This window comes from Anastrepha ludens, chromosome 4 (assembly GCF_028408465.1).
Source record: "Anastrepha ludens isolate Willacy chromosome 4, idAnaLude1.1, whole genome shotgun sequence".
NCBI lineage: Eukaryota > Metazoa > Arthropoda > Insecta > Diptera > Tephritidae > Anastrepha > Anastrepha ludens.
Window position 1 is genome coordinate 4,630,960 of NC_071500.1, and position 27,749 is coordinate 4,658,708.

The 27,749-nt window shown below is 36.6% G+C and overlaps 2 protein-coding genes across 7 annotated transcripts in view; one reads left to right on the forward strand and one right to left on the reverse strand.

Annotated features, from left to right (window-relative positions):
• The window catches only part of LOC128862089 (paramyosin, long form), a 32,623-nt gene that overhangs the window by 4,347 nt on the left and 527 nt on the right, over positions 1–27,749 (reverse strand). Inside the window, exons 2-7 of one of the 2 annotated variants that reach the window (XM_054100511.1) lie at positions 26,972–27,028; positions 13,508–13,594; positions 13,271–13,437; positions 9,948–10,819; positions 9,745–9,872; positions 9,555–9,667 (exon numbers count right to left, since the gene is read on the reverse strand). In XM_054100511.1, the coding sequence (XP_053956486.1) occupies positions 9,555–9,667; positions 9,745–9,872; positions 9,948–10,819; positions 13,271–13,437; positions 13,508–13,594; positions 26,972–27,028 (1,424 nt within the window). Of the gene's footprint in view, positions 1–3,602; positions 5,018–5,303; positions 5,439–5,503; positions 5,669–9,554; positions 9,668–9,744; positions 9,873–9,947; positions 10,820–13,270; positions 13,438–13,507; positions 13,595–26,971; positions 27,029–27,749 lie in introns of those variants that run through there. The other variant, XM_054100512.1, reaches the window with a different exon arrangement.
• Positions 25,824–27,749, forward strand: part of LOC128862087 (FH1/FH2 domain-containing protein 3) — a 228,145-nt gene continuing 226,219 nt past the window's right edge. The window contains exon 1 of one of the 5 annotated variants that reach the window (XM_054100507.1): positions 25,824–26,037. In XM_054100507.1, coding sequence (XP_053956482.1) covers positions 25,993–26,037 — 45 coding nt within the window. In that variant the 5' untranslated portion in view covers positions 25,824–25,992. The remainder of the gene's footprint in view (positions 26,038–27,749) is intronic. The other 4 variants (XM_054100505.1, XM_054100506.1, XM_054100502.1 and 1 more) reach the window with 4 other exon arrangements.

A 27,749-nucleotide genomic window follows, 5' to 3' on the forward strand; every position in this document is an offset into this window, starting at 1 on the left:
ATTTTTTGTATAGAAATGATTTTTTGCACTTTTTTCTATAGACACATTTTTGTGTGCGCTGAGTGCGTTTACTTATAGCGTGCACTATACCTGTATGTGCCTGCTTGTGGCCGTTGCTGTCATGAGGCATCACTTTCCTCAAAAACAAACATTTAAGAATTAATTTTTATGTTTCGTTTAAGAAATAGTTTTTTTGAAGGACAGCAAAGTGAATAATCCGCAAATTAAAAAAAAAAGTTGCCCGTACAGCTGAAAAAATAATAATAAAAATACGCTAGTGAAGGTCACACGAGTAATTCAGTATATGCAATTTAGTATTGAAATTTTGTTGAGAATATTTTTGTTTTCAATTTGGCTAAACAATTTCTAGTCAAATTCTACTAAATTTGTGCTAAGTTTTTAAGTTTGGTAGATTATTTTATTATTTTTACTATATTTACTGCAATTTACCTAAATATTGAATTATTGTTTTTATCACAAAATATGACATTTTAGAATCCAATTATGTAAGGTGTACTACTGCCAGTTTCATAGAAAGCAGATTAAAGCCAAAATTAATTTTAGTGGAACGTTGTATGTTTCAACACTTCTTAAATTACGAGTTTGTAAATGGCCTGCACTTCAAAGAAGCTGTGCCAAATATCTTGGCGATTATTTCTTTGAAGACCTGGCAGATTTGCAAAGTGTCTCACTGGAGGGACTAGTTAGCTTCGTAAAAAGATCTAAGTGGCTTAAACAACTTAGTTAGGGGATGGAAATCAAATACAGGTATAACAGGCCTTAGGGCCTATCACACATCAGGCCTTAGAGCTACCGAGTGTCTTGTCTTAGACAAGCAACCTGGCTAACCTAACCTAAGGAAGGTACTGTGATCTCTATATTTTGAAATTCTGCGCAACTTTCACCATAATTGAGCTGCTTGAAATTGTTTACATTTTAACTAAATTGCCACAAATATAGGCAATTTTTAAGCTAAGCAAAGTCATTCCGAAATGGCATAATTTTTATCTCTTCAGCGCTTACCATCGGTTCCTGCTCTCAAATACGCTTTTAAGTGTTCTTAAATTGAGGTAAGCAGTATTTTCAATGAGGTTCATACATTCCTTGCACCTCATTCTTTGATAGAGGTGATATCCAACGTCTGCAAAACTCAATCCTGCGAAGCATTGCAAATGCGCCATACTACATAAGGAATAGCGACCATCATTGCGATCTTGACACACCAATTGTGAGTGAAGTAATGAAGCAATTTGCCATAGTTCACAAAGAGCGACTAAAAAATCAAGTCAATGATGGCTACTTGGCATCCAACTTAGAATTCGGGTGAATTCTTCTGGAAGACGTTCAAAACGCACAACGGTAGCAGAGCTTATGGAGAGCGAGTGGCGATTATATTGTAAAATGCTTCTTAAAACAGGTTAAATTATCAAATGAAAATTGCTTATTAGTATACTTGTACTAGGTGCAATGGTATAAATAACGCTTCTAAAATGAATAAGAATCGTTATTAAAAAAAAGTAAAAAAAATGCTTTCGCAAATTTCTAACGAATTTCAAATCTGTGCCCTGATATTCTCCTAAAAAGATACTCATTCATAGTTTTACGCTGTCTCTGAACGACAGTTAGTTTTTATGATACAATTTTCGATGGCGAAATTTTGGCTGATGGACTGCCATGGACTACCGAGACGCGGCTGCTATTAGAAAAGACATTTTTGTATCATTAGGCGTTTTATGTTTGGTGATTTTAGTGGATTTCGAAGCTGAGTACTGCTGAATGGTAGTCATGAATAGATAATCTCAGCTACGCCGGACGCCTGCAGTAGTTCAATGAAAAAATTTCACCGTAAAATGACTACTGAGCCTCCTTGATCCAACGCGGGCTATCAGGCTAAATTTAATTTTTAAATCGATATTTGTGTTTATTTTTTTCAATTAATCTGCTTGATATTTACAGTTTAGTTGTTTGACTTTCGACTTATTTGTACCGGAATAGTGAAACACTTAGATGCTTAGATGCATGTGAAAAGTCCATAAATCTGTTGAAAATTTTGAAGTCTCTATAAAGTACTTGATGTATTTTGTTTCTAAATATACTTTAAATTTGTTTTAACAGCATATAAGCAAGTTTTGTTTTTTAATACACCTCTCGTTATACATACATACAACTACTTTCCTACATACGTGCAACTTTTCCCCAAAATTTATGGCATTTCAAATTCAAACCGATTCTCATTAATCATATGCATATGTATATGTAAGTATGTGCCCATATGTACAAACTCTTGTACTAGCCCAGTTCCCTCAAGTACAACAATGAGCGATTGCCACGCATCCATTCCGCATATTTACTTCGCAATTGGCTTGCAAAATCCCTGACCCCCTTCCCTGCCGCTTTGCTACTTACACACCCATTTCCGCATATAACAAATAAATCAGATGTTTCAACAGAAATTTTAGCTTTTATGAACAGCAGAAATGCTTGTAAAAATCATTCGCATGCATTTATTCTTTGGCTGTTTGTTTTTTGGTTTTTGTTTCGCATTTTTGCCAAGCAAAATTCATGCGGTTGATGCCAAAAATAATGCCGCAAATTCAGCAAACATTTCTTGCAACGAAAGAAATGAAGCAAAAATACGTAAATAATATTTCTTTTTCAGAACAGCAATGAGGCTTTTTTTGCTAATGCTGAGGTAAATAAAAGTGTTAAGCAGACGAAAAAATTCAAAGAGCTAAGGAAAATATTGCGAAAATAAAGACACAACTGCATTGAATTGAAAATTTAATCACTTTAATTGAAAACAGCAAGAAATATTTTTTGTAAATATGTTTGTATTTGTTTGTATGTATTTTTTGTTTGTAAGCGTGTGTGTGTGTGTGGTTGGTGTTCGGTTGCGTCCTAAAAGGTATTTCATGCATTTGAATGTTAAATAACTTGGAGGTATGCGCATATCGCATAGGGATTGGGGGATCCGCGCGTGGAAATGGGATAGAAAAATTTTGTTTTATGCATCTCTAAGTTATTGTGAAATTTCAGTTTTATGATAAATGAATTTTTAAATATCTTTACTAAGAGTTCTATTGGTGCAGCTTTCTAAAGAACGACTTTCACTGAAACAAAAACACTGAAGAAAGTCTAATCACTAATCGAAAAATTTTATTTAATGCATCTCTAAGTTATTTCGAAATTTAGTTTCAAGAAAAATGAATTTTTTAAATTTTTTTACTAAGAGTTCTATGAGTACATCTTTGAAAAGAACGACTTTCACTGAAACAAAACAACTGAAAAAAGTCTAACTACTAACCGAAGCTATCAAACACTACCCTTCGCAATAACCCACTTTGAATCACACTCTATGAGTTAAGTTGATCTCAGCCAAAATGCAGCCCAACTCGCACAAAACTCTTTCCCTAATTGTTGAGACAGCCTAAATTGTTTTCCATCTCTGCAAATGTCTAATCATTTGTTTTTGCTTTATCTCCACCTCGTCCGACATGCGTCGGCATACCTCTTACTGCCAATATATATAACTATAGTCCTTCAGTTTGGGATGCGTACGCATCACCTTACGACATATCCAACACTTATCATTTATGCCACACCTGGAATCAGCGTAGAATTCCACCGTCTTCTGATTGAGCGTCGACAACTGACGCTTCACATTGTACAACGACGAGGAGACGCGGTGGTCGAGCTTATCGACGAGACGCTCATCCATCAGTTCAATATGATAGGCATGCGAAGAGATGCGACCCTCCGGCGAACCGGAGCGTGCACGGCTTGCAGCCCGACTTGAACGTATTAGGGCCTGTGAGAGAAAGTCCTCTTCTTCCCTCTTGGCGCTCTTGATGTTGCGTTCCGATTCCGAGATCAATGCTTGAGCAATGGCAGTGGCGGATTTGCCGCGAATCGAACGCTTGAATTCGTCCGTCATGCGGACACAATCATTGTCTAACTCCATTCTGTGTATGCGATGTAGTAATCGTATAGTGTCTTGACGTATTAGATCCTCTAAGTCCTGCTGACGGCGACGACGACGTTCACGTGAGCGTTCTACTACCGAATCCGGTTCAATATGCTTGTGAACACGCGCTGCGTCGGCGAGTTTTATCACACTGAATGGCGTTCGCTTCCTAACGCGAAAGTCAAGTAAAATTTCATCTGCACGATGGGCACAAGCACGCGACAGACGCAACACTTCATCTGCGTCGTAGCGACGCACGGGATTCGAGGGGCGAAACTGTCGCAGACCGCGTTCACTTGCCCAAGGCAAGTGCGGCGGATTTACATTCAGTTGCTTTGTTTTCGCATCCAAGTAGTCGAGCATGGGCTGATAGTAGTTCATTGTGTAGCCATAGTTGTCCTCATAGGTATGCGCTAAATGGCGAGTGCGCGAGGGGCGCAGTCTGTACGTGAGCGCCATGATTTTGGCAAAGATCAACGGCTAAGTTTGTCGAATAGAGATGGTGGTAGGGCAAGGGGGATACAAATGTTTGTAGCAAGGGAATACAATAGATTGTCGATTTGTAGCGAAAAGGAAGGGTTCGCAAACGCTGATGGACAAATGAGACGCAACTTTTTCAAGTGCTTTGTTTTGTCGGGTAGCAGTGGTCTGTGTGATTAGTGATACTTTTGTCAGTGCGTGTTTTACAGTAATGTCTCGAGTTTTTTGGGTGTGAGCGAGTGAGTACAACGAGATAATACAGTCGTCCTGTACTTGAGATGCAATTAGTTTAAATTATTTCAGAGGCACAAGTAATTTGCAGTCATCACTAGCACAAAAGCGCAGCAAAGGCAAGTAGAACGTTTCGATGTGTCTGACTGTTGTCGATTTTTGCTTGCGCTATTTCGCTGTCTTCTGCTGTTGTTTGTTGCTTCAGTGCTTTTTGGCGTCATTCACATACGCGATTTTCGAGTTTCGCTTAGTTATGCTACTTTGCAGTTGGCGGCACAGCTTTTTGCTTGTTGCAGGGCTTGTTTTCGCTGGCCACAGAAATTGTCGAGTATTTGGCGATATCTATAAAAAGATTTAATGAATTTAAGTAGTTGTGCACATTTTTTTCTTTTGCTTTTCGTTGCCTCTGCTTCAGCAGAAAGGCAATAGTAATAGCTCAAATGATTTGGATGGCTCTATCCGTCTCTGCATTGAGTTGTCATAATGCGAACACTTTTACGCAATCCATGAAGACACTTGTGAAGTCTCGTGATTTGCGCTTGAAAGTTTTTTGCCACGGTGGTGGACAACTTCCGTGTTCGGCACCAAGCCACTCAACCACCGAGGCGGATCAGAGTTATCTGTGTACCTTCCAGCTAAATTTATGCAGTTGTGTTGGTTTAATAAGCCGTAAGGGGAGTCCTTTGATTCGTCAACCGTTATTATGCTGGTTAAGAGCGTGCTTAAATTGGTTGTGTAACGAAGGAGATCGGCAGAGGTAGCACTAAAATTTTCATAATAATTATCAGCATTTCAATGCACTTCATTATTCCTTATAGCTGCACTTACTTAACGCCAGCACTTTTCGAAAGCGACTTTTGAGAAATTCAAAATATCAATATTAGCAATATTGAATTTTTTCTTCGATTAAAATTATCCACGCACGCTTCTCAATTCTTTATTCGATGCTGTGTCCCCAATTCTGCAAATCGTACTGATGCAAAATGGGTCAGTTAATACACAGTGTTGCTTTTTACTATTGATCGATCAAATCGAATCGATTAAATACGAAGGGGTCTCTTTTTTATTCACTTTGTTGTTATTGACAAGTTCACCGTTGTGGCAGATACACATCCATACATATGCACACATATCTTACTGTAACTGCATAGGAAGCAAACTTTTTAGCATTGATAGTCTTGCCAGTTCCTGTGCCAAGAAATAAGCCCCTAGCCGAATTGATATATAGAGGAATTGTCAATTTATTTTCCTCTGTTTTCGTGAATCAATGACCTCTCACGTCACGCTCACGCTTGGTCAAGCGGAAGCTATGAGTTTTCCGGGTTTTCTATTGGTTTTAGATGGATACACATCTACTGGCTGTAAGATTATTTTTACATAATTTCATTTTTTAACACATCATTCTATCATACCAATGTTGCATTCTCATAAGGCTGTAATACTTGAATCTCGATGGGAGTCATTAATTAGCCAGCAAATAAGTTGTATCTCAATTCGTTTTCTAGAATGCCAAAAACTAGCACTTGCATCAGCCGATGTTTTCAGAGCAAATAAATGTCCATAAAGCTGTGGCAGATTTAGACATACACTCTTTCTTAAGCGGACACCTAAAGGACTGAAAGAAATATCCGCTTATAGGAGGTGTCCGCTTAAGAGGTAAATATAATAAATCTTCTAAAAAAAGAAGTTGCTTAGTGCACTACGTTCGGTTCAACGCGAATCTAAAGGATGATCAGATTGGAGTTACTTTTTCCAATAGAGTTTTTTGATAGATCACGCGTGACTATCGCCAAACTAAATCCATATTTTTTTAGTATTCATTGACATTTCATCATAGAAAGACTTACGCCTCAATAACAAAAAGTTACAAATAGTAGAATTGTATTTCGAAAATCGACGCTGTCTGTCATCGCGCGCTCAGGCAAACTTATGGTGTACAGCGATGAGGTCCCTTTTTGGCTACGTCAACAAGAAAGTTTGCGGTATTTGGGCTGAAGAGCAACCCGAAGCCATTCAGGAACAACCATTATATTGAAAACAATCGTTTGGTGTGGCCTATGGGTTGGAAGAAACATTGGATCATATTTCTTCAAAGATGTTGCTGGCGCAAATGTAATAGTGAATGGGGAACGCTTTGGCGTCATGATAAACAACTTTTTGATGCCGGAAGTTGAAGCCTGTGATCTGTAATCTCCACAACATTTGGCCCAATAAAACGGCGCTACTTGCCATACAGCTCGTGAAGAAATGAATTTACAGCGCCGTTGTTTCGGTGAGCAATTGATCTCTCGTCTCGGACCAGTGGATTGGCCACGAAGATCGTGTGATATCACACCTTTGGACTTTTATTTTTGGGGGTATACAAGGTCTAAATACTTCGTAGTTAAGCCAGCTTCAATTGAAGCATTGATAAGCCAACATTACTTCATATTCACGAGGTATCTTCCAGCGAGTCATTTGAAATTGGTGTTTACGAATGATCGAATTACTGCGCAGTAGCCGACAACATTTGACAGGTTCTACACAAAAATAGTAAAGATTGCTAAGTTAATTTGCATTGTTTTATTTCAATTTAAAATCCAATACTTCTATTGATCACTCTTTATTTTGAAGGTGGTTTCGCCAGGCTAGCTGATTTTTTTATCTTGCGTCGTGCACATCTGGATGTCAGCATAAAATGATATGATTCGCACTATCGTCGTTAGCTGCTAGCTCCAACTTCATGTCAGATATGCAACATTGTTCCTTTTCTATTTGTTTTTTACTTTCTCTTGTCCTGACAGTTCTACCCACAAAACGTTGTTGTTGGTCTAGCGTCACCAACTTGAATGAATGCGCCTTAGCTCGGCTCTTTAAATTGTAAAAACATTTCACGAATATGACAAAAAAAATTTGTTTCCTCTGTTGCTCAGTAGGTGTCGCTTTCAGTACTTTTTAACAAACTGCATACTTTCTATGCAGTCAAAGCTTAAGCGATGTTTTTACTTCTAGTGGCTTCCGAGGTGTGTGTGGGAGTTGATTTCAGCGGCACTTTAACCTATTGTATTTACTATACTCGTCTTGAACTGATTATTCTAGCTTTAATAGTTGAGCAATGCGACTAGATAAGAATTCTGACAAGGGAGCTTGAAAGTGTTGGATTAGGTAAATGTAAACAGGGAAGATGACAATTACGTCAGCTCAAAAGCTCATTTTGTCTAATTAACTGAGAGTCGAGTAGCGATACCGCGATATGCAAAACTTTCTATGTTCTCTCAATCGTGGAATTGTGCGGTTTGAGTTTCTAGGGCCTACGAGAAGGGGAGAACGACATTTCCTTCCGGCTTAAGAGTCTGTATGAACTCGAATCTTCAAAATCTGTTGCAAAACACAAAAAACACAAGGAATGCTCTGACACTGTCCGATCTGCAGAATTTATTCAACATTGACGAGGACCATTCAAGATCAATGAGGGCCCTTGCGAGGTAGTTTAATGTTTCCGAGGGTCTTATCCGTCCAGTTGTCCATGAAGATCTCCGGTATACATCCTACATTATGCGCAGAAGATAGTTTATTTCGGAGCAAATATCAGAACAGCGATTTATCCGATCGAAACGCCTTCTAAACAAAATTAAATACCCTGAGGCGCCTGACTTTTTTTTGACGCAAAAAAGGGTTGACCCAGACCGAATTCGTTTTTAATAAGTTCAAGCGCATTTTTGATTTATTTGAGTGCGCTTGATTTGCAAAGCATGATTTCTAGTCCAATTTATATACATATCTTTTAAATCTTAGAAAGGCTGCACTTTTTGCCTAAACTTATACGCAAAATATACATTTTTGATTGGTTGACGGTTTTGTTGGGATGACTTTGCTTATAATTTTGAAAATTTTTATACACTGAGTGCTGAGATACAGACTAACCAAATATTAAGCAAATGTGCACTAGAAATGTGTAAGGTGAAAAGTGTACACTGCAATTGATAAATGGCTAAGAATTGGAACATAGAAAGAGTTCGCGTATAGTTGCGATGAATTTTTTCAGACATATTAGTTTATTAGATACTGTAAATGGAAAAATATTTGAATAACTTTTACTTGGCTCTGGTCCATTGATTATTTTTAAATATAAAGTGAGAAGTTTACTACAACAATAATAATTTCGCTGCAAAAGTGAAAATGTCTGAAATTTACACACAGTTCAACTTTAACTTCGATTAACTTTTAAAGGAGTCAATTTATCGAAAAATTATAAGAGATATTTTTTGTAGAGAGTTAAAATTGCCATCAGAATATGTGTTTTTCATAGCTGTAAATTAGCATACTAGAGAAAAAAAAGTTTATTCCAAAAAGTAGCAAAATCCTATGTTATTTATATGGGAAATATATCGTGTTTGGCGCAAGGTTTATTCTGAATATTAAGAGCTGATTTTGATCTGATAATTTTTCTTAGACGGAAAACTAAAAGTTTAGGGGGCGTCGCAAGAAAAATAATCAAATTGGTAAATAACGGACACCCTAATGCTCATGCACGCAAACTGATCCTCGCATATCGCCATTGTCACACGCTTTTTAAAAATTTTGTTTCAAGTACAGTGCAAAAATTGGCACGAGAAGCCTTTGAAAATTTTCGTAAAACATTCTAATACCAATACATTCAGATCGATCAATGTAAAAAAGATACTAAGTCTCAGACCTGAAAGTACTTGACTCGTATTTAATCTTCATATATCAAAAACACTAAATATATTTGGGCATATTTCACGCAAAAAAACTACGCATAATTTAAATAATTTATGCGAAAATATGTATGAATAATATTTTGCATATTCCCTTTCATTCAGATGAAATCTCCAAATCACAATAAGCAACTAATTTGAAAATATAAAACTTGACTTACCGAATAGCCTCAATTTCTTCGTCCTTTTCAGCAAGACGGCGTTCGGCGTCGTGGCGGTACTGGTTGAAGTCAGCGGACAAGCGCTGAGCGCGTTGTTCCTCAGCCTTGCGACCCTGCATGACAAAAAAGAAAAATACGAATCGTTTATAGTTTTACACATAAGAAGGACCGTTAAATTTGTTATGCTTACAGCCTCGGCTTCCTTGTAAGCAGCGGTCAATTCATCGCGCTCATTCTCCAAACGACGTAGCTCCAATTCCAACTCATGCAAACGGCGGGTCAATTCACTGATTGTACCCTTGGCCTCATGGAGATCATCTGTGACAAACAATGACACAGTTTATAAATATCTGAGCTTTACGAAAATGTTGTCTATGCAGTCGTTGTACTCACCTCCTAATTTCTTGTTCTCGCGCGCGAATTGGCTGTTAGCATCCTTGACCTTCTCCAATTCATGAATGGTGCGTTGCAAATCGGCATGCTTGTTCTTCAGATCACGTTGGCTAGTCTCGTACAGCAAGATTGTTTCATCGAGACGGCTCTTCAATTCAATGTTGTGCTTCTCCAAGGTGTTGACCGATTTGGTCAATTCGCGGCAAGTGTTGTTCGATTTCTCCAAATCGATAATGAGCACTTCAACTTCGCTGGCCAAGCGAGTCTTTTGTTTTTCCAAGTTGTTGATCTTTACGATCAATGTTTCAACATGTTCCTCGAGCTCGGTGATGCGCACTTGGTACTTACGACGGATTTCTTCGACCTCCTCCGCGCGAGCAGCTGCTTCAGTCTGGTATTTGTTTTGCCAGGAAATAGCATCAGCATTGGCTTTGACCAACTGACGTTCCAAGTCAATACGTGCTTCTGATTCTTCTTCGAGTTGGATGCGAGTCGATTCCAATTCGCTTTCAACTTGATGAAGAGAAGATTCCAACATAGAACGACGACGGTCTTCATCTTCCAATCGGCGGCGAGCATCTTCCAATTGAGAGATGACTTGGCTCTTGGAATATAAGACAGTGTCCAGTTGGGACTTGAGATCTTGGACGTCCTTGATCAATTCAATGTTCTCTTGCGACAGGCGGGTCTTATGTGATGTAATATCGATAACAGTGCGGTTCAATTCCTCAATCTTCACATTTAACTCGGAGATGGATACTTCCAGCCTTTCGACATGCTTGCTGGTAACAATCCTTTCCTTGTTGTAGGACTCGATTTGGGAGATATATTCGTAAATTTCGGCTTGGAATTTGGATTTCTCCTTCTCAGCCCTGAGTGAGTATAAAAGTGATGTGGGGGTATAAAAAGGTGAGGGTATAAAAAGTGATAATTAGTAATTGGAAAAACATTACCATTGAAAATAAAATATTTATGCATAAAGGATACTTAGGCAGTAGCATTTTGGCAGCGGAAGCGCTAAAATCGGTTGCATGGGCAGTGATGATATGCTGGGAAAATCTGTTTAGCTGAGCTTAGTTTTGCATCGACCCACAGACACAAAATCTTTCAGATAACCGATTGCATTTCATGTTATATTAACTATTTGGAACTGGAAAAGCTATTTTATGCATATTTTGACTGATAGCAGAAATGTGGGTTGCGGCTGTTGGGATGGAGCGCATGGACTATCATTGAAAATATGCATGAAAGAGCTTTCTCAGTGTGGACTTGGTCAATCTGGATAAACTGAAAGATCAACTTGAGGTATTCGTTTATATGCATGCGCCACCAGCTCAAAGAGTTGAATAAATTGAAATTAAAATTATGCAACATAATTAATTAATTATATACAAATATGTGTACAACGATATGAATAATTTACCATTATCATATAATTACTGAACAAACTGGTTACAAAGTGGTTAGTAGCCTTTTTTCGCGATTTCGATTTCCCCTGAGAATGGAGTGAACTTCATAAATTTGCGGCGTTCGCTGTGCGATCGCCTGGCTGTTCAAGCAGGTATCGAATTTCCATAAAGGTGAATTTGTCAAAAAGAGACAACAACAATAATACACTGAATATTACTGAAAAACTGAATCAGAGACATATTTGGATCGACATGGCGAAGAAGCTGAGCGGAACCAGCAGCCAACAGCCAACAGCTAAGCGCCAACGACCACCGGCCCATCAGTGTGTGGGCCGTGCGGCAATAAGTTGGCGACGAAAGCCGTGTGAAAAAATGAAAAAATATGTAGGAAAAAATTCAAAATTTTCTAAAAATAATCGCACACATATTTCGATTTTACTTATGCAGATATATTTGTTGTGTGTAAGCAATGAACAGTTGAAAAAAGAAGAGAAAACAATGAAATATGCAACAAGAAAAAAGCAAAAAATCAAAAAAGAGAAAAAGTTGCGCAGAGATTTTATTGAGTGGCCTAGTGGTCGGCACGGAAGGTGCTTTTGCGGCCAAAGCTTTCGGCGGATAACAGCGATATTTCAAGTGCTAAAGAGACAGGCATGTCATAGCATGGCATAACATAGGATGGACGGCAGTGTGCCGGTAGTGGGAGTAGGACGCATAGTTTGCGCCATAAATTCGATACAAGGAAATGCGCAAGACCACAGGTGAAAGTCCGCTCTAATCAAAAGCACTCACAACTATTTAGGAGCGATCATAAAGGCAAATATTTTTGATGCTAAAAACTGCAGCACAGGTGGCGTGGAAATATTTGCGGATTCTATATGCCAAAGTTTTAAGGGAAATTGCAGAGTTGCATTTTTTAAGCAACGGAGCCAAGTGCAAAAAGAATAGAACAAACGAGAAAAGTTCAAAGCAAAAATGCTAGATTACCAAATATTCTGGACAGAGCGCAGACGCGGTGAGCGATTGAAGAATACCGCTCATTCGACAAAAACTCCTGTGTGTGTCTGTAGCCTTGAAAAACGTTTCGATACAAATGTTTTATTTTTGGATTTTGGAAATATGAGATTTCAACGTACACTTTTCGCAATTTTTGTTATATTACATACATACAAGTACGAGTATGTACAAGACGCACATAGGCGCATGCATACATACTCATGTATAAGCGTATCTATAATATTTGAGTGTACAGTATATACTAAAAGTATATGTACGCATATGCACGTATGTATGTATATTTCGACATATCCACATATTTTAATCTACCTCCGGCATTTTTATAATTCACACGCTTTTGTTCAGCCGCATAGCCAATTTCAACGCTTTACTGCAATTTGCATTCAATAAGTGAATACATGCATGTGTGCGCGTGTGTATTTGCATCATCATTGGCCGGCGCTTCCCCACTGTGCAAAGCGCATTGCACTCAATTATTTATTTACTTGTAGTGCGAAATTTTCCGCGTATAAAATGCAACGTTTTCGTATAAACATTCAACAAAATTCGCTGACTTGCGCCCGACACATTTTCGAGAATGCAAACGGGGTCGCGTTGGCCTCGCTTCAGTTAGGTTAACAGTGTTAAGTTCATTGGGTCAGCCACGAGCCGCTGAAGCAGGCCAGGGTAATTGCTAGAGGTGTCGTTTGCAAGCAACCCTGACCCATTGAGGTCGATGCTGAGTTACTTGTTGCCCAAATGTTAGTATTTGAGTTTTCTAGTAAAATTACTGTAAATGGTTGTCAAGCTCATTTCCCACGTAGAATAATAACTAGCGGCGATTCGATTAGCGAATGTCTCCAAACAAAGCTCGCGTAAGCGCATTGCCTTTGGTACTTCGCGTATCAACAAACTTACCGAGACTTCGCTTTCGTTAGGATTTCGACTTGTTCTTGGAAATCCGTGATAATTTCGTTGTGCTTCTTCTTCAGAAGAATGGCAGTTTCTTCGGATTCGAGGTGGACATCCTCAAGCATTTTGCGGAGCTTCAATAATTCGACATCACGCTTGCGATTTGCCTCGAACTGCATTCATTGTCGAAAAGTATTAAACAGTTAGAATTTATAAATATAATTTTTGTTTTTTTTTGCTCACCTGATGTTCAGCGCCACCTTCAGCTTCCTCGAGACGTTCGGACATCTGAATGACTTGAACGCTGAGATCGGCTTTCTCACGCTCGATCTGCAAAATTGAGAATGAGTGAGATACAGTTTTAGGCCAAAGTGTAGGGGAGATTAGAGGAAAGATTTTTGAAATAACAGAAATTCACAATACAAAAACCTCTTGGAAAGTCCAAATGGGTGTATAGTTTTTTACAAATCTTGACAAGTTACATATTTCTTGATCTTTAATTGGCTGACATTTGCGAGTTATTTCGGCTTAAAAATTGCATTTGATAAATTAAATCTTTAGTAGAAAAAAATATTCTAGTAACAGTTTACTCGCTTTCTCCATTTGATTGTTAAATCATTTAAAAGTAGTATCAACAAATAGTTGAATTTAAACTCAATATTACCCTTATTTGCTTAAAAAACTTGTTTGTGTTTCATCAATGAAGTCCCAGTAAAGCGTTTGCTGGGAGTATTCGAAAGTTACCGGGTGAATTGGTAATCGGTAAATTGTAACCGGTACACAATTGAAGTACTATCGGGTATTTTCTGTAACTGCATGAGAACTATCGATATCGATAACTATGGCTTGACAGCTAAGAATGGCGTACTGAGCTGACATTTCGGTTCAGTCAGGTTTGACAAGTCAGCATTAACGGAACAACGCTCCTAAATGGTTTCGAAGTTCATAGAGCACTAGCGGCATCATCGATCCTTATTTCTTCCATGCTCTTAAAAAAAAACTCGACGGCAAACTATTATTAAAAATGCTAACTCTTTTACATGTTAGTACTGATGGATTATTTTGGCTCTATATTTTAGACAGAAATTATTTCCCAACGTCTTAAAATTTAGTGTTTCCAATTTATACAATAAAAAGTCTATTTGCACGTTGACTTTTCAGCCTGCGTGCAGGGTCATGCGTATCGAGTTTAGTGGAAAAAAGTGTAGAATGGTCAACGGGGTAGGCAAGTTTGCACGGTCAGCGAAATCGAGTGGCCTTTTGTTTTGACATTCTGCTTTCATCGTATTCACATTTTCGTATTTTCATTCAAGTGCACTTTGGGCTCGCGCTCAAGGAATCAATGACCAAAGAAAATTGTGCACTTAAACGTCAAAAGCACACAAGGACAGCCGCAAACAAAGAGTCATCGTGTCAATGCACGAAGACTTTCGGAGACTTCTTTAAAAGAGAATGTGCAAACGACACAGGGTGAAAAGTCATCCTGTAAATTGGCTCAAAGCGTGGCGGTCAGAGATGTACTCAATTGCTTGGCACTTGTCATTAAATGAAGGGATCCCGGTGGTCTAGAATTTTCAAAAAATCGATTTTGTTTTTTTTTTATATTTTGAAAGAATTGGCTTTTAAGAATATACTGTAAAATTTTTGTAAGGATATTCCGAGCATTTTGGAATTCTACAGCCGTTTCAGCAGGTGGAGTCAGATTCGTTACGTGGTCACATTTAAATGGACAAAACTTTAAACTCAATTATCTCAAAACTACTTTTTTCGCCGCCATTTTTAAAATTATTAAAATTAAAAAAAAAGTTTTTTTTTCGTTTTTGCTTGTAAAAGAAGTTAAATAAAAAGCCTAAAAAATGTAAATATCGGTTTTCATTTTTTTATTGTAAAAAAAAAATTCCTGAAAATACCCTAAATTTTCGAGCTCTAGACCGGGACCCCTTAAGTATAAAATTTTATTTGTTATGTTTGCAATTTTTTTTAAGTAAGTAGAAAGTGGGCTATCATGAAAGGCTAGGATGGATATGACGGATCGGAACCGTATTTGATACTCCCTGGCAGTTAGGCGACAGAATTTTTGTTTGATTATCATCGATCACTACAGAGGGCGTTAATTGTCGTTACTTGAATTTCATGGCACAACAGCATAGTGGTTGATTGCATAACAGATGAGCGTGTAATGCAAGTAGAATACTTCTGACAAAGATTCATTGGTATGCCATATGCCACTTGCAAATTGCTGCAAAGGCAATTTAGTATTCGGCAAGTTAGTGGAAGTTGGGAGCAAAACGCAGCTTGTCGTAATTTAAGGCAGTATTGAACGGAAAACAAAAACTTTCAGAACACTGTTTCATAGGTAAGCATGTAGCAAGGCAAGGCGTGCTTTTCCGAGGGCGCTACAGAAGCTGCAAAAAGGATGAGGAGGAGGAAATATGTAAGATCCCATTTACTCTATAACTGATCTGTTTTGTGCAGAAAAGGGCATCGTTGTAAACTCGAAATTTTATTTTTGCAAACAAGATTCATTTCCCGCATTCACTTAGTTTTTTTCTCAAAAAAGCCCCTAAGAATTTTATAATGAGAGTGCAGCGCATAAAGTTACCGCGACTCAGCTGCATATTTCATACTCCCGTGTTTTATTCAAAGCCTTCCGCTAATGGCTGACCAGATAGCAATGATCGGTTTTCTAATTGTTCTGTAGCTGTCAAAGTTACCAGTTACATTCAGTTGTCAAAATATTCAGTAAAGTTTGCCATTTCGAAGTTATTAAAAATATTTTAGAAAATACGGCTCAGTTGCAAAAATGCTTTTCTTCAAAAAATGTCATCTCGGAGGAATTCCATTTTTTGCTCAAAATATATGTCACTTACAATTGCTGTTATTTGAGCAAAATCCACAGTTTCAATAACCAAGTATCAATACATTCCCTAAGATTGACTATTTGAAGCAGTTTATGGCAAGGCGGCACCATAGGAACTCATTTCTTTCGAAACGTTGCCGTGAAAGTTATCGGTACAGAGTGATGCTAATCGAATCTCTGTAGCTAGAGCTCGACAATATCGATATATCCGAACTTTCATTGCAACAAGCTGGCGCAGTACTCGAAGTTTTGAAGGAGAAATTTGATGATTGAGTCATCTCTCAGCAAGTGTTCATCAAATTACCACCTCGATCATGCGACGGCCCAAACGATGCCCACTTGGACAAAGAATCAAATTCGTCCATTTCGGAGGAAAAACCGAAGCGAACCGAGCTTGACATTTTGCACCGTTACTTTGCGCTATTTGGCGAAGAAGAAGTATGGGAAGAAACAGAAAAAAAGAGCTGAAGGAGAGTACTACTAGAGTACTAGTATTCAACGTCTTGCTTTTAAAATCTCACAAACACAGAACCTGCATCGTATTTGCTATTTATATTTCTGGCCAAACAATTTTAGTTATCCAAAATATTCTCCATAATAGTCAAAACACTTTTATATGCACTCAATTGTCCAGTCGCATTTCCATAACGTTTTTTTAAATGCTAAGGATCCAACTCGAGCCTCTATTTTTTATCACAAGGTGATCATGCAAAACCTTATTGATGCGCGTCTCATTAATGTCAAAGGATGCCTAAATCTCTCAGTTTGAGGTATCATGATTTTGCACAATCATTTTGCGCTTAGCACCGATAATTTTTGAATAATAATTCTGACAGCGAATAGCCACCAAGAGAAAATTTATTACACCAGTCTTTTCGCGTAGTATTACATTACATTTACATATTGGCCCATAGTGCACCGCGACTTATGTAACTTATTGTGCTAAAGAAAACTGCTTACTCACCGTTCATTTTAGTTTATTGTTGTACTATGGTTTTTGTAATCCAAGTCGAAAATTGTGAAAAATGATCGTGCGAAAATGTTCACTATTTACTTCCATTTTTTTGCCGATATGAATTTTTATTAATATTGTATAATATGGCTTAAATATCAATAGGTACTGAGTGCGTTTATGCTAAAATATGTTAAACTTTTCAATGAAAATATCAGATGGCGCTTGACGGCGCTAGAAGGGCTTAAGGCCGGTATTGTAAATATGAATTCTTATTTATTTTATGGCCACCTGAAGCGACGGTACTTGTGCTTCACATGCATTGGTTCGATGTATCTTTCTGATACGAGTATAAACATCAAAATATTATTGGTAGGACAACAACACACCTCCACAAATTGGAGGATAAGCTCGCCTAAGTTCTTAGTAATGGTTCCTACGCACAAATTTTTTTCATACCAGTGTCGTTTAAGTCCGCACAAAGTCACAGGGATGGCACTACTGGCGTACAGCGCGGCTATGTTTAGTTAGTAGCACCCCTTGGAAGGTCAAACACTAACTTTTCAGCCAGATCGGTCTATTTCTTTGTGTTTGGCATTCGTGTGAATCAAGAAAGTCGAGTGATTTTCCTTTACCACCAGCTCACGCCTCAGCCCTTGTGGTCGAAAAATGAATCGAAGTAGGGTTCCAACTCGTTTCACATCCCCCCTTCTCGCTAAACGTAGCTCTCTCGGATCCTTCGGACTATTATTTGTTCCCCAGTTTGAAGAAATGGCTGGCGGGAAAAAGATTTTATACAAACGAGGAGGTGATTCTAGAAATGAATGACTATTTTTCTTATTATTCGGAATGGATTCACAGACTAGAAGTGGACGTTGGACGAAATGTGTAAAGAGACTACATCCAAACAATTAAGTAGTTTTTATTTTTGCACGAACTTTTCAAACGACCTTCCTAAGTGCGATTCGGCAGTTGCTTTATTCACCTTTTTATGTGCTTCTATTATTTTTGATCCGACTTTTTAGGAAATGAAACATATAATTTGTATAAAATATTTCGTTTACTAATGGCTGCAGAGTGCGATTGGAATTGGTCCCTTACAATTTAAGAAAAAGCAGACCCAAAGCCCGAATGGTAGCAGGAACTGGACAAAAGCAGTCGGAGGTTTATATCATTTCTATTTTCGCTGTATGGTAATTTTTATCAAAGTCTTCTACTCATTTTGTAATCGCGCATTAAATATATTGTAAAAATAATGAAGTAATTGAAATATTTTGTGAATTTTTTTCGAATAATTTATGGAGCGCTCTCCACATCGAATACTTTTCATAGCGAATTTCACGCAGGTAAAATTTTATTACAATAATTTATATGAATGCCAGCCTTATAAGCCAAGCATTACTAGAATCCAAGGCAGCTACCGACACCCGCCGCAATAACAACAGTTTGAGTGCTAAAATATACATTTTTTGAATAATATGGCATTTATTAAATTCAATTTTTGTGTGCGTGCCATACCGTGAAAATGCATTGGCCAAATGCCAAAAAGTTTATAAATGCTGAAACACCACACACGCGTGCGCTTGTAAGTTTGTACAGAAGTACTTGTAAACCTATACACAAACACCGAATTGCAATGTGCATCCGAACTTACAAGGCTTGGTGGGCGTTATTAAATGTGCATACATACATACACACATACTTTCTACACTCTCGAGCCACCTTCAAAATCTCAGGAATAGTAAATATAATAAAAACACGAGTACATAAATATGAAATTTATTATGTATGAAAATATTTTTATACAATAATTTTAATTAAAATGGTGGAAATACACAAAAAGCATCGCATGCGTGTGCGTGTGTATGTATTTAGCATGACCTAATTCATATAATTAAAAATCATTACAAATTTCAAAAGCGAATAAAATAAAGAAACTGCTATACAGCAAAGAACACTTGGAAGTCGTTTGTGCGGCTATTTTGATGAGGTTTGGCAGAAGCGAAGAGCTGGCCACACAGAGGTGATGGAAGACGCCCAATTTGCGAGCATACAAAGTCGAAACGCTGAGGTGTGCGGGCCTAACGATTAATGCATGTAAAATTTATATTCGGAGAATGTATGGCTTTGTGTGTGTGTGCAGAATAAATGGAATGTTCGGCGAATGCTTCATACACACACATACATACATAAAATTTACACAAACACATAGTAAGCAAAATGTGTATAAATCACTTGGCAACTTCATTAAATGAGCATTGTACAAGGATACATACATACATACATATAAACGCATGTAAATAGTAGAAAAGAGATCGATTTTTAGCTATAAAAAAATCACGCTTCATTTTATGTATGGCAATAAAAAAGTCACAAAATATTTGGAGCAAAAATGTACGAAAATTATGGATCGAAAATTGACTCAAAGCGATTTTTTGAATACAGCGCCACCGACCCGGCTTAATGTGTGCACATACCCCGCAGGAAAAATGGAACTAATGATTTAAATTTCTAGCGCTGATATTATTATTATTAAGCTAACCTGCATCGCGATCAAAAGAAATTTACTGAGCAAAGTCTACTGAGGTAGGCAACAAAAAAATTTCAGCAGAAATACATGCAATCGAGATATGCGTGAAGGGAATATCTCTGTAGGCAAAGGAGACGAACCTACATTTACATACTTTCAGATAGTGACGCGGCTTTGAAAGTCCTTCTATCAACTGTTAAAGTGGTGATTCATCCAGAATCCAACTAGCGCTTCCGCACCATTTTGTTGTCTATCAACTGTAATCAACTCAAAAATTTTGCTCAGTTATAGAGTCATAGATGAAGTATCTTGCGACATCAGATAGTAACGTTGTGCGATTATCACGATATCTGGCCTTTTTAAATTCAATTATTATTATTAATACTATATCCTATGGTTCGAAGGAGGAGCAAAGAGCCATACTTCTTTTTTAATTCATTAAAATGCAAATTACTGAGTTTATACTTTGAATTAATACTTAATACTTGACGAGCAATTCAGAAAAAAAATGAAAATTTCCTTAGCGACTATGAAAAACGGACCTAGAATACTATATTTCGCATAACACCCAACAATAAAAGCAGTGCGAGGTCGCTCACTGCGGACGAAAAAATAGTACTAGGCAGAAGGTATCAAATGACCTCTGTTGAGTTTAATTCTAGGCCTGTGCTATTGGAAAACTGGCACTTTCGCGGGAATCGTCCTGTAAAATTCACAATTTTGCTTTTGTATGGAAGAGCAACCTTTCCTCGTAAGGTCAAGCAACACCATTTACTACAGGAACCTGGATGCTGGTTCACATACTTTTTAAAAAGTGGAAACCTTCAAATACCTGGCTATAAACCTTAGCAGCATGGTGGACCCTTAAACTGCGTAAGCTATAGAATTCAAGCTGCCGACAGAAATTACTTTTCGCATTTAAACTGCTCAAGCACAAACTGCTCTCATGGTCGTGTAAGCTACAAATCTATAAGACTAATAGCTGCTGCGAAGCATGGGTTATGACCATCGACATTGAGAACCACCTGCAACGCTTTGAGCGAAAGATATTAAGGAGAATATTTAGTCCAGTAAAGGAAGCGGGCGGCCGCCGTAGCCGAATGAGTTGGTGCGTGACTACCATTCGGAATTCAGAGAGAGAACGTCAGTTCGAATCTCGGTGAAAGATCAAAATTAAGAAAAAGTTTTTTCTAATAGTGGTCGCCCTCGGCAGGCAATGGCAAACCTCCGAGTGTATTTCTGCCATGAAAAAGCTCCTCATAAAAATATCTGCCGTTTGGAGTCGTTTTGAAACTGTAGGTCCCTCCATTTGTGGAACAACACCAAGACGCACACCACAAAAAGGAGAAGAAGCTCGGCCAAACACCCAAAAAGGGTGAACGCGCCAATTATATTGTATATATATATATATATATATATTATATGATGTGAAGATGGTGTCACGATGTTGATGATTTTTCAGAAGCGTGCTATTTTGGTACTAGTGTAACTTTCCTGCTGGGTAGGTACACACATGCGTACATACGCATACATACATACATATATGAAGATATTCTAACATTGTAGGTTGCGTGTGTAATTGTGCATTTTATGGGCATTCTCTGCCTAAACGTAATACACACATTTGCTCTCATATGTATAGGTGAGTGTGTGAATCGTTATGAAGTGTAGCTGCAAAATATTAAAATTCGCAAATTATTAACACAAGTACAGATGTGTATGTACTTTTATGCCGCTGGCGATTGGTCGCAATCGAAATTGAATTGCAATTTTCGAATGCCAGGTATGCCCGAGTCACACATTACAATGTTATCCAGCGCGAGGCTTATTTGGCCAGTGAATAAACAACTATTTCTGGGAGGAATGAAACATCCAATAGCCGGTGGAATTAAAAGCAAGGCAGCGCAAGTGAATAGTCAACGAAATATGGGAACTCAAACAACGAAAAATTATTTTTCAAAAATAAACGAGTGACACATGGACACACACTTTGCAGTGACTCATTAAAAGGCACACACACAATTGTATAATAGTACAAAATGATCATAAACACCAGCTCGCCGACTAGAGTGTGCCGCCAAATCATCTTAAAAGCGGACAGCGCGTATGCGGTCAGGCGTTGCCAATAAAGCAGAGACTGTACGGCCAGCTGACCTCGTGAAGAAGAAAAGTTCGAGAATAAATTTTTAAAATATGCAAATGTGCGCACGTACAAATACGAATGCGTGCAATCGAGGATGATTTTACGGCTGCGTTCGATACAGATAATTCGAAAATTAATATTTGAAGCCCAATAAAGAATGCGGTTTTGTTGATACTTTCTTAGTTTAGTTTTTATAATGAAGTGAATGAATTCTCTCGAATTAATAGTTGAAGAAATTATATATTTCCTTGTAGTAATATGTTAGTAAATTATGTACATTAGGGCGGGCCATTGTATGTGGAACAATTTTATTCGACATATTTTTAGCGAATTTTGATTCTACATAAAATTGTCGATTTCGAGCTCACCAAATATTAGCAAAAGCTATTTAATTAAATAAAAACAGAGAGGCAGTGAGGATAGAAAGTAGAAAAAGACACCTCGGATTGAAAATAAATTGGATGTAAAAGTAAAATAGTTTGAAATACGTTGCAAATTGTAAAAAAAATTACTTTTCGAAAGAAGATGAAACAAAAAAGATTGTTTTTTGATAAAAAAGGGTAAAATAAATCGTTTTTAATCAAAATAAAAAACATTTTATAAAAAACCATTTTTTTATTTTTATTGTGAATTTTTATTTTATTTTATTGAAAATTTTAAATACGCTGTTAATTGCAAACAAAGTTTTTTTTCGAAAAAAAAATTTGTTTTTTGACAAAAAAATGTTTTTTTTTACACAAAAACTAAATTGGTTTTTATCAACGTGAAAATTTAAAATACGTTGTTAATTAAAAAAAAAAAAGAAAATAAAAAAATTGTTTTTTTTTTAATAAAAATAAATAAATTGTTTTTTATTAAAACGAAAATTTGATAATTTTAAATACGTTGTTAATTGTAAAAAAATTAAATTTTCGAAAAAAAAATTTAAAAGATTTAAATTAAAATTTTTTATAAAAACCAATTAAAAATTTTGTTTTTTATATTCATGAAATTTTATATAGTTGAAAAAAAAGTTAAAAGAAATTGTGTTTTTATTTTATTTTATTGAAAATTAAAATAAAATTGTTTTTTTTTTTTATAAAAATAAATTGTTTTTTATCAAAATGAAAATTTGAAAGTTTTAAAGATTGTAGCACATATTTTAAATTTAAATACATTTTTTTTGGTTTAAAACCAATTAATTTATGTTTTCTTTATCAAAACAATTCGTTTTAAATATTTTATATAATATTATATATATTTTATTTTTAATATATAATATTAATAAATAATATATTTTTTATTTAAAATTTAGTTTTAAGTTAAAATTTTTTTTTAATTTAAATTTATTTTAATTTTTTAAAGTAAGTAAATTAATTTTTTTTTTAATTTAAAACAATTTGTTTTTTAAATTTTTGAAAATCTTTAATTTGAGTTACATATGAAAAAATTACATCTTGCCATCCTACGATTCTTTAAATTATAGATATCAAGAATAAATTCTTCGCACCAAAAAAAAGACCAAGTAAAATTTTTTTTACCCGTATTATAAGAAAAATATTATTCATAGTAATTAAAGGCAGCTCTTTTAAAATTTGGTGTGGCGCGCTTGAAATTAGCTTGGACTTTAAACTGTTTTATTATAATTTTAAGCTTAATCCAGACCTGCTAGCAGCAATGTCGGTAAAAAGTTGGCCCACCCTAGTATACATCTATGCAGATCTGAATAAATAGTATATATAATTGGCGCATACATCCATTATTAGGCATTTGATCGCCAATCCGTGGTGTGCGCTTTAAAGTTGTTCTACTACTGAAGGGACTTACAATTGAATAAACTCCGAATGGTAGCTGATTTTCATGAGAAGCCTTTTCATAGCAGAAACGCACTTATAGGAACGAAGTTGCTAGTCAAGAAATCATCCTGTATATTTTACTTTTCATGTTCCGAGTGGGTATCGAACGTAAGAGCAACCGATTCCCACTCACGCACACAACCATTCGGCTATGGCGGCCGTGTCTAAATAAATATGAAAGCTACGAGTGTTTCAAGGATTTCTTTCGCAAGAAAAAGAGCTTTTGAAGTGGTTCAATACTAGTGTCCCTGAGTGTACGCTGCAACCGCGCCTTTCTACAATGAAAATTTTGCAACTAACTCTATTTTGAATATTCTGACTATTTGATGATATTTTGATAAATTTAATGATTTAATAATATCTGATATAAAGGAAAGTGGGAACAATAACTCGCTTTATACAATAAGCATTTGAGAAATGTATGTAGTTTGCCTAAAATATTGTTTAGCGTAAATGTGGATATTCAAAAAGCCAAATTTCAAAAGAAAAACAAAAACAATTTTTAACGCCCCAGCTCGCTTTGATGAGAAACAACATGTTGTTTGACATATTTTTTGACATCTTCGTACATCTGTATGACTAAGGCAGCTAAACAGCACAAATATACCGCAATGGCACAGAAAATAATTTACAGACACACACACACGAACATACAACGCATAGTTGCGCATAAGAGTGTATAAAAATTCGAGTGAATAAAACATACAGTGAGACACATACAAACGCAGTTTTTCATGCTCATCTCGCATTGGATTACTTGACTTCTTTCAGTGTTCACAAATTCCATTGTTCTTCAATTTTCTTTTGTGCGTTTAGTTAATGGTCCAAAAAGTTTTTGAGCGTTTTTTAGAAATTGAAAAATACCCATTGCCTTTGGAGCAGATATTCACTTTGAAAGAAATAAGTGTGTAGCTGTAGTGGTTCAGCTACATTCACATATGTGTGTCTGTGTAGAATTCTCGGCTATTTCCTAATATTCGGCTAATGTGAAATTTTTAATCATTTGTATTGAATGTCGCTGCTAAAATTAGCATTGCCAGCCACTCGCCGTCGCTCTCTCGCCTTATTCTGACCGTTCTTGTTATTACGCCAACGGACACATGTGGAGGAGCTTAGTTTTTGTGCGTGCGTATGTATTTCCTTTATTTTTCATTTTTTTTCTAACATGCGATTGGTGGCTTGACAACAGCTGTTAATGATGAGTGAAAATGCGGAGTTCGCAACATGAAATTCAAAATTTGTGCTGTCATACTGCCACTGACCAAAAGTGTTTTTGTATTAGCTTTATAACTATTTGCGCCCACTAACGTAATTATTTCATTTCAATTCAATGCACTATCGATATGCATTCCCGGTTGATTGCAGTGTCTGCCAGTTTTTGGGCTCACCCAGGGCAGGATTGTTTTCTAAATTTGTCGCAACGCCACGCCACGCAACACTTCCCATTCCCGTTCCCATTCCTATTTGGATTGCTTCCTCAACAGTGTAACGAATTCTTTGCTAAGCATATTTTTATTCTCCCTCCTTACACCTTCCACTTCCAACTGGTACACCATTGCGTATGAGCAACTGGGAATATCGCGCTGTTGCTTCTTAACCGTTGCATATTTTGCATACATTTTTTGCCTCCTCTTCCATTTGCATTTACTTTCGTATTGTTGCATTTTGGATTACCCTGCCATTGTTTGCGGAATTTTCGTAAATTTTTCATTTTCATTTTGCCTGTTTTCTTGGGCTTCGCTGTGGGTTGCCTATGTGTGTGTGTGCGCGGTACGGCTGTTTTGTAACTTTCAATCAAAATCTTCGCGCATTATCGGCCGAAAGCTGAACGTCCCTACTTCGCGCAGCTCGATGAAAGCATGATGCGATTGAAGTTCAATGCACATCATTATCATTCGTTGCGGCACGCAAGGGTAATTTATAATTAGCAAACTGTTTGCGGCTCCACGTCGAATTTGTGGCTGCAGTTTTTTTACAATTCACTTTTCATTTGCAGTCCACTTTCGCTCACTCTTCATTTCTTCGTTTTGCAGATTCTGCATTGTTTTCTATTGAAAAAATCGCAGTGGCGTTTGAAGCAATTTGGCAAGATTTGCGATTTTGAAAAAAAAACTCGCAGTACAAAAGTTTGGTTCACAGTCCATGCCGTTAGTTTAGTTAGTTCTAGATGAGCAATTATTATAATAGGACGATTATAAGAATACAACTAAGAAGTAAACTAGTCTTTATAAATCCATGGGGATGTAAATTTGGTCACAGTTCTATTCGGATTTGACATTTGCGTTGAGTTGCTTGGAGCATTCGCGTGGCAGGGGCCATAAATGCTGCTTTTTGGATGTTTCAAGGCTTCTGTGTGAGGAAGTTCACCAAAAATTACTGTAATAAAAACAGTAAGTCGTGGATGCTACATGGAAACAACGGATCTTTGCGTGAAGCAAGCAATTTGGACGAACGTAAGTTAAAAAATACCATAAATATCATTCCTCAACCACTGTTCTAACCAGATCTGATCCTAAGTGGCTTTTCCTCTCTCACAAAACTGAAATTTGAACTTTGAGCACAAATTTGAGGTTATGCAAGTCATAAAACAACAATGTTGGGGACGATGCATGAAAGCTCTAATAAAAAAAATGTTAATGTGTGCGTGAAAAAATTGTGGGGGATTTATACAGCAACTGGAGTGGAGTACTTTAAAGGTAGCAAATTAATGTTGGTGTTTGAATGAAAACTTTTCACTGTGTTTTATTAACAAATGTTGGCTAAAACTTTGACTAACAACTGGAAAATCAGCGCTAATTTTGGGAATATTTTGATGTCTGCTTTTGAGTTTGGTTAAATGAAGATGAAGATGTGATTATTTTTAAGAAGAGACTACCGGTGCTATACCAGGCAAATGGGGTAAGCTTGGACACTGAAAGCTCTGGTAGTTACAGTTTTTTAAATGGAATAATAATATAATTACGGCTTTTCTACTGATATATTTTAGAACAACATTAAGACACCTGTGACAAATAGGAGAAGGAGCGCGGCCAATTACTTAATTTATTTTTTATTTTAATACATTTTCGCCGTTATGCAATAAATGTTACCATATACACACCTCTAGTTACTTTATTCATGAAAACTCTGCATTATTTGATATTTCTAAACAAATGAGTAAGAACATCTTGGAAAATATTAGATGACTAACCACAAGATATCCCTATGAAAAATGTGTTTGTACGCATTGGTATTCGTGCAGACTTTAACTAATTTTCATTTTACTTTGCTTACTTTGTTTGTGAAATGAGTTGTAACATCTAAAAATTTAATAAATGAATTTCTGTTATCTCTAAAGTACACAGATTGAGTTGAATTTGTAGGTCACCCCCGGCACCCAATACTCACCCTTTGGCGCAATTCACGTTCGGCTTCAAGATCATCTTGGAGCAAACGGATTTTATCCTGCAAGTAAAGCGAAATTTGAAAATCTCACATTATTAAGGTAATTTTTGTTTTTGTTGTTGTTATTTTAACATTAGACGCGCGCGTGCTTTAAATTAGAATGTTTGTTATTTCACGAATTTGCATAAAAAAAACAATTAAATTTTTTTTTATTATTTTTGCTATTTTTACGCATTGTCACAATTCACAGGCTCCTTCCTTTTTAATGTATTTTATGAATGCATTTTCACATGCACATATGTACATACATACATACAATACATAAAAAGGTATGTAAGTACATTGTTCAGTGCCTTTTTTAAGCCTTTCGCGTACCAAAAATACTCGTACATATTTCACAAATTCTCTGCTTGACGTTTTTCGTTTTATTACATAATTCGTCTAGCACAAATACATACAAGCGTACATACATGTACATATGAATGTGCGTAAGTGTATTAGTCGTTCGTTTTTCATTATACAAATCCGCGTGAGCACATTTTTCACTCTGCTTTGCAGCAAAATCCTCAACTTTTCGTTTTTTTTGTCACATCACTGTGCCGCAATGAGGCGAACGGTCGTTGGAAGATTCGAGGATCAGGTGGACATATCGGTTGAAATAATTTCCTTCACATTTTTCGCCTCATTTTAAAGAGTTTTGTTTATTTTTTTTTTTGTCAAAAATTAATTGTTTTTCAAATTTCAGTTTTTTCTACATTTTTTGGCATTCTTTTTTAAGTTT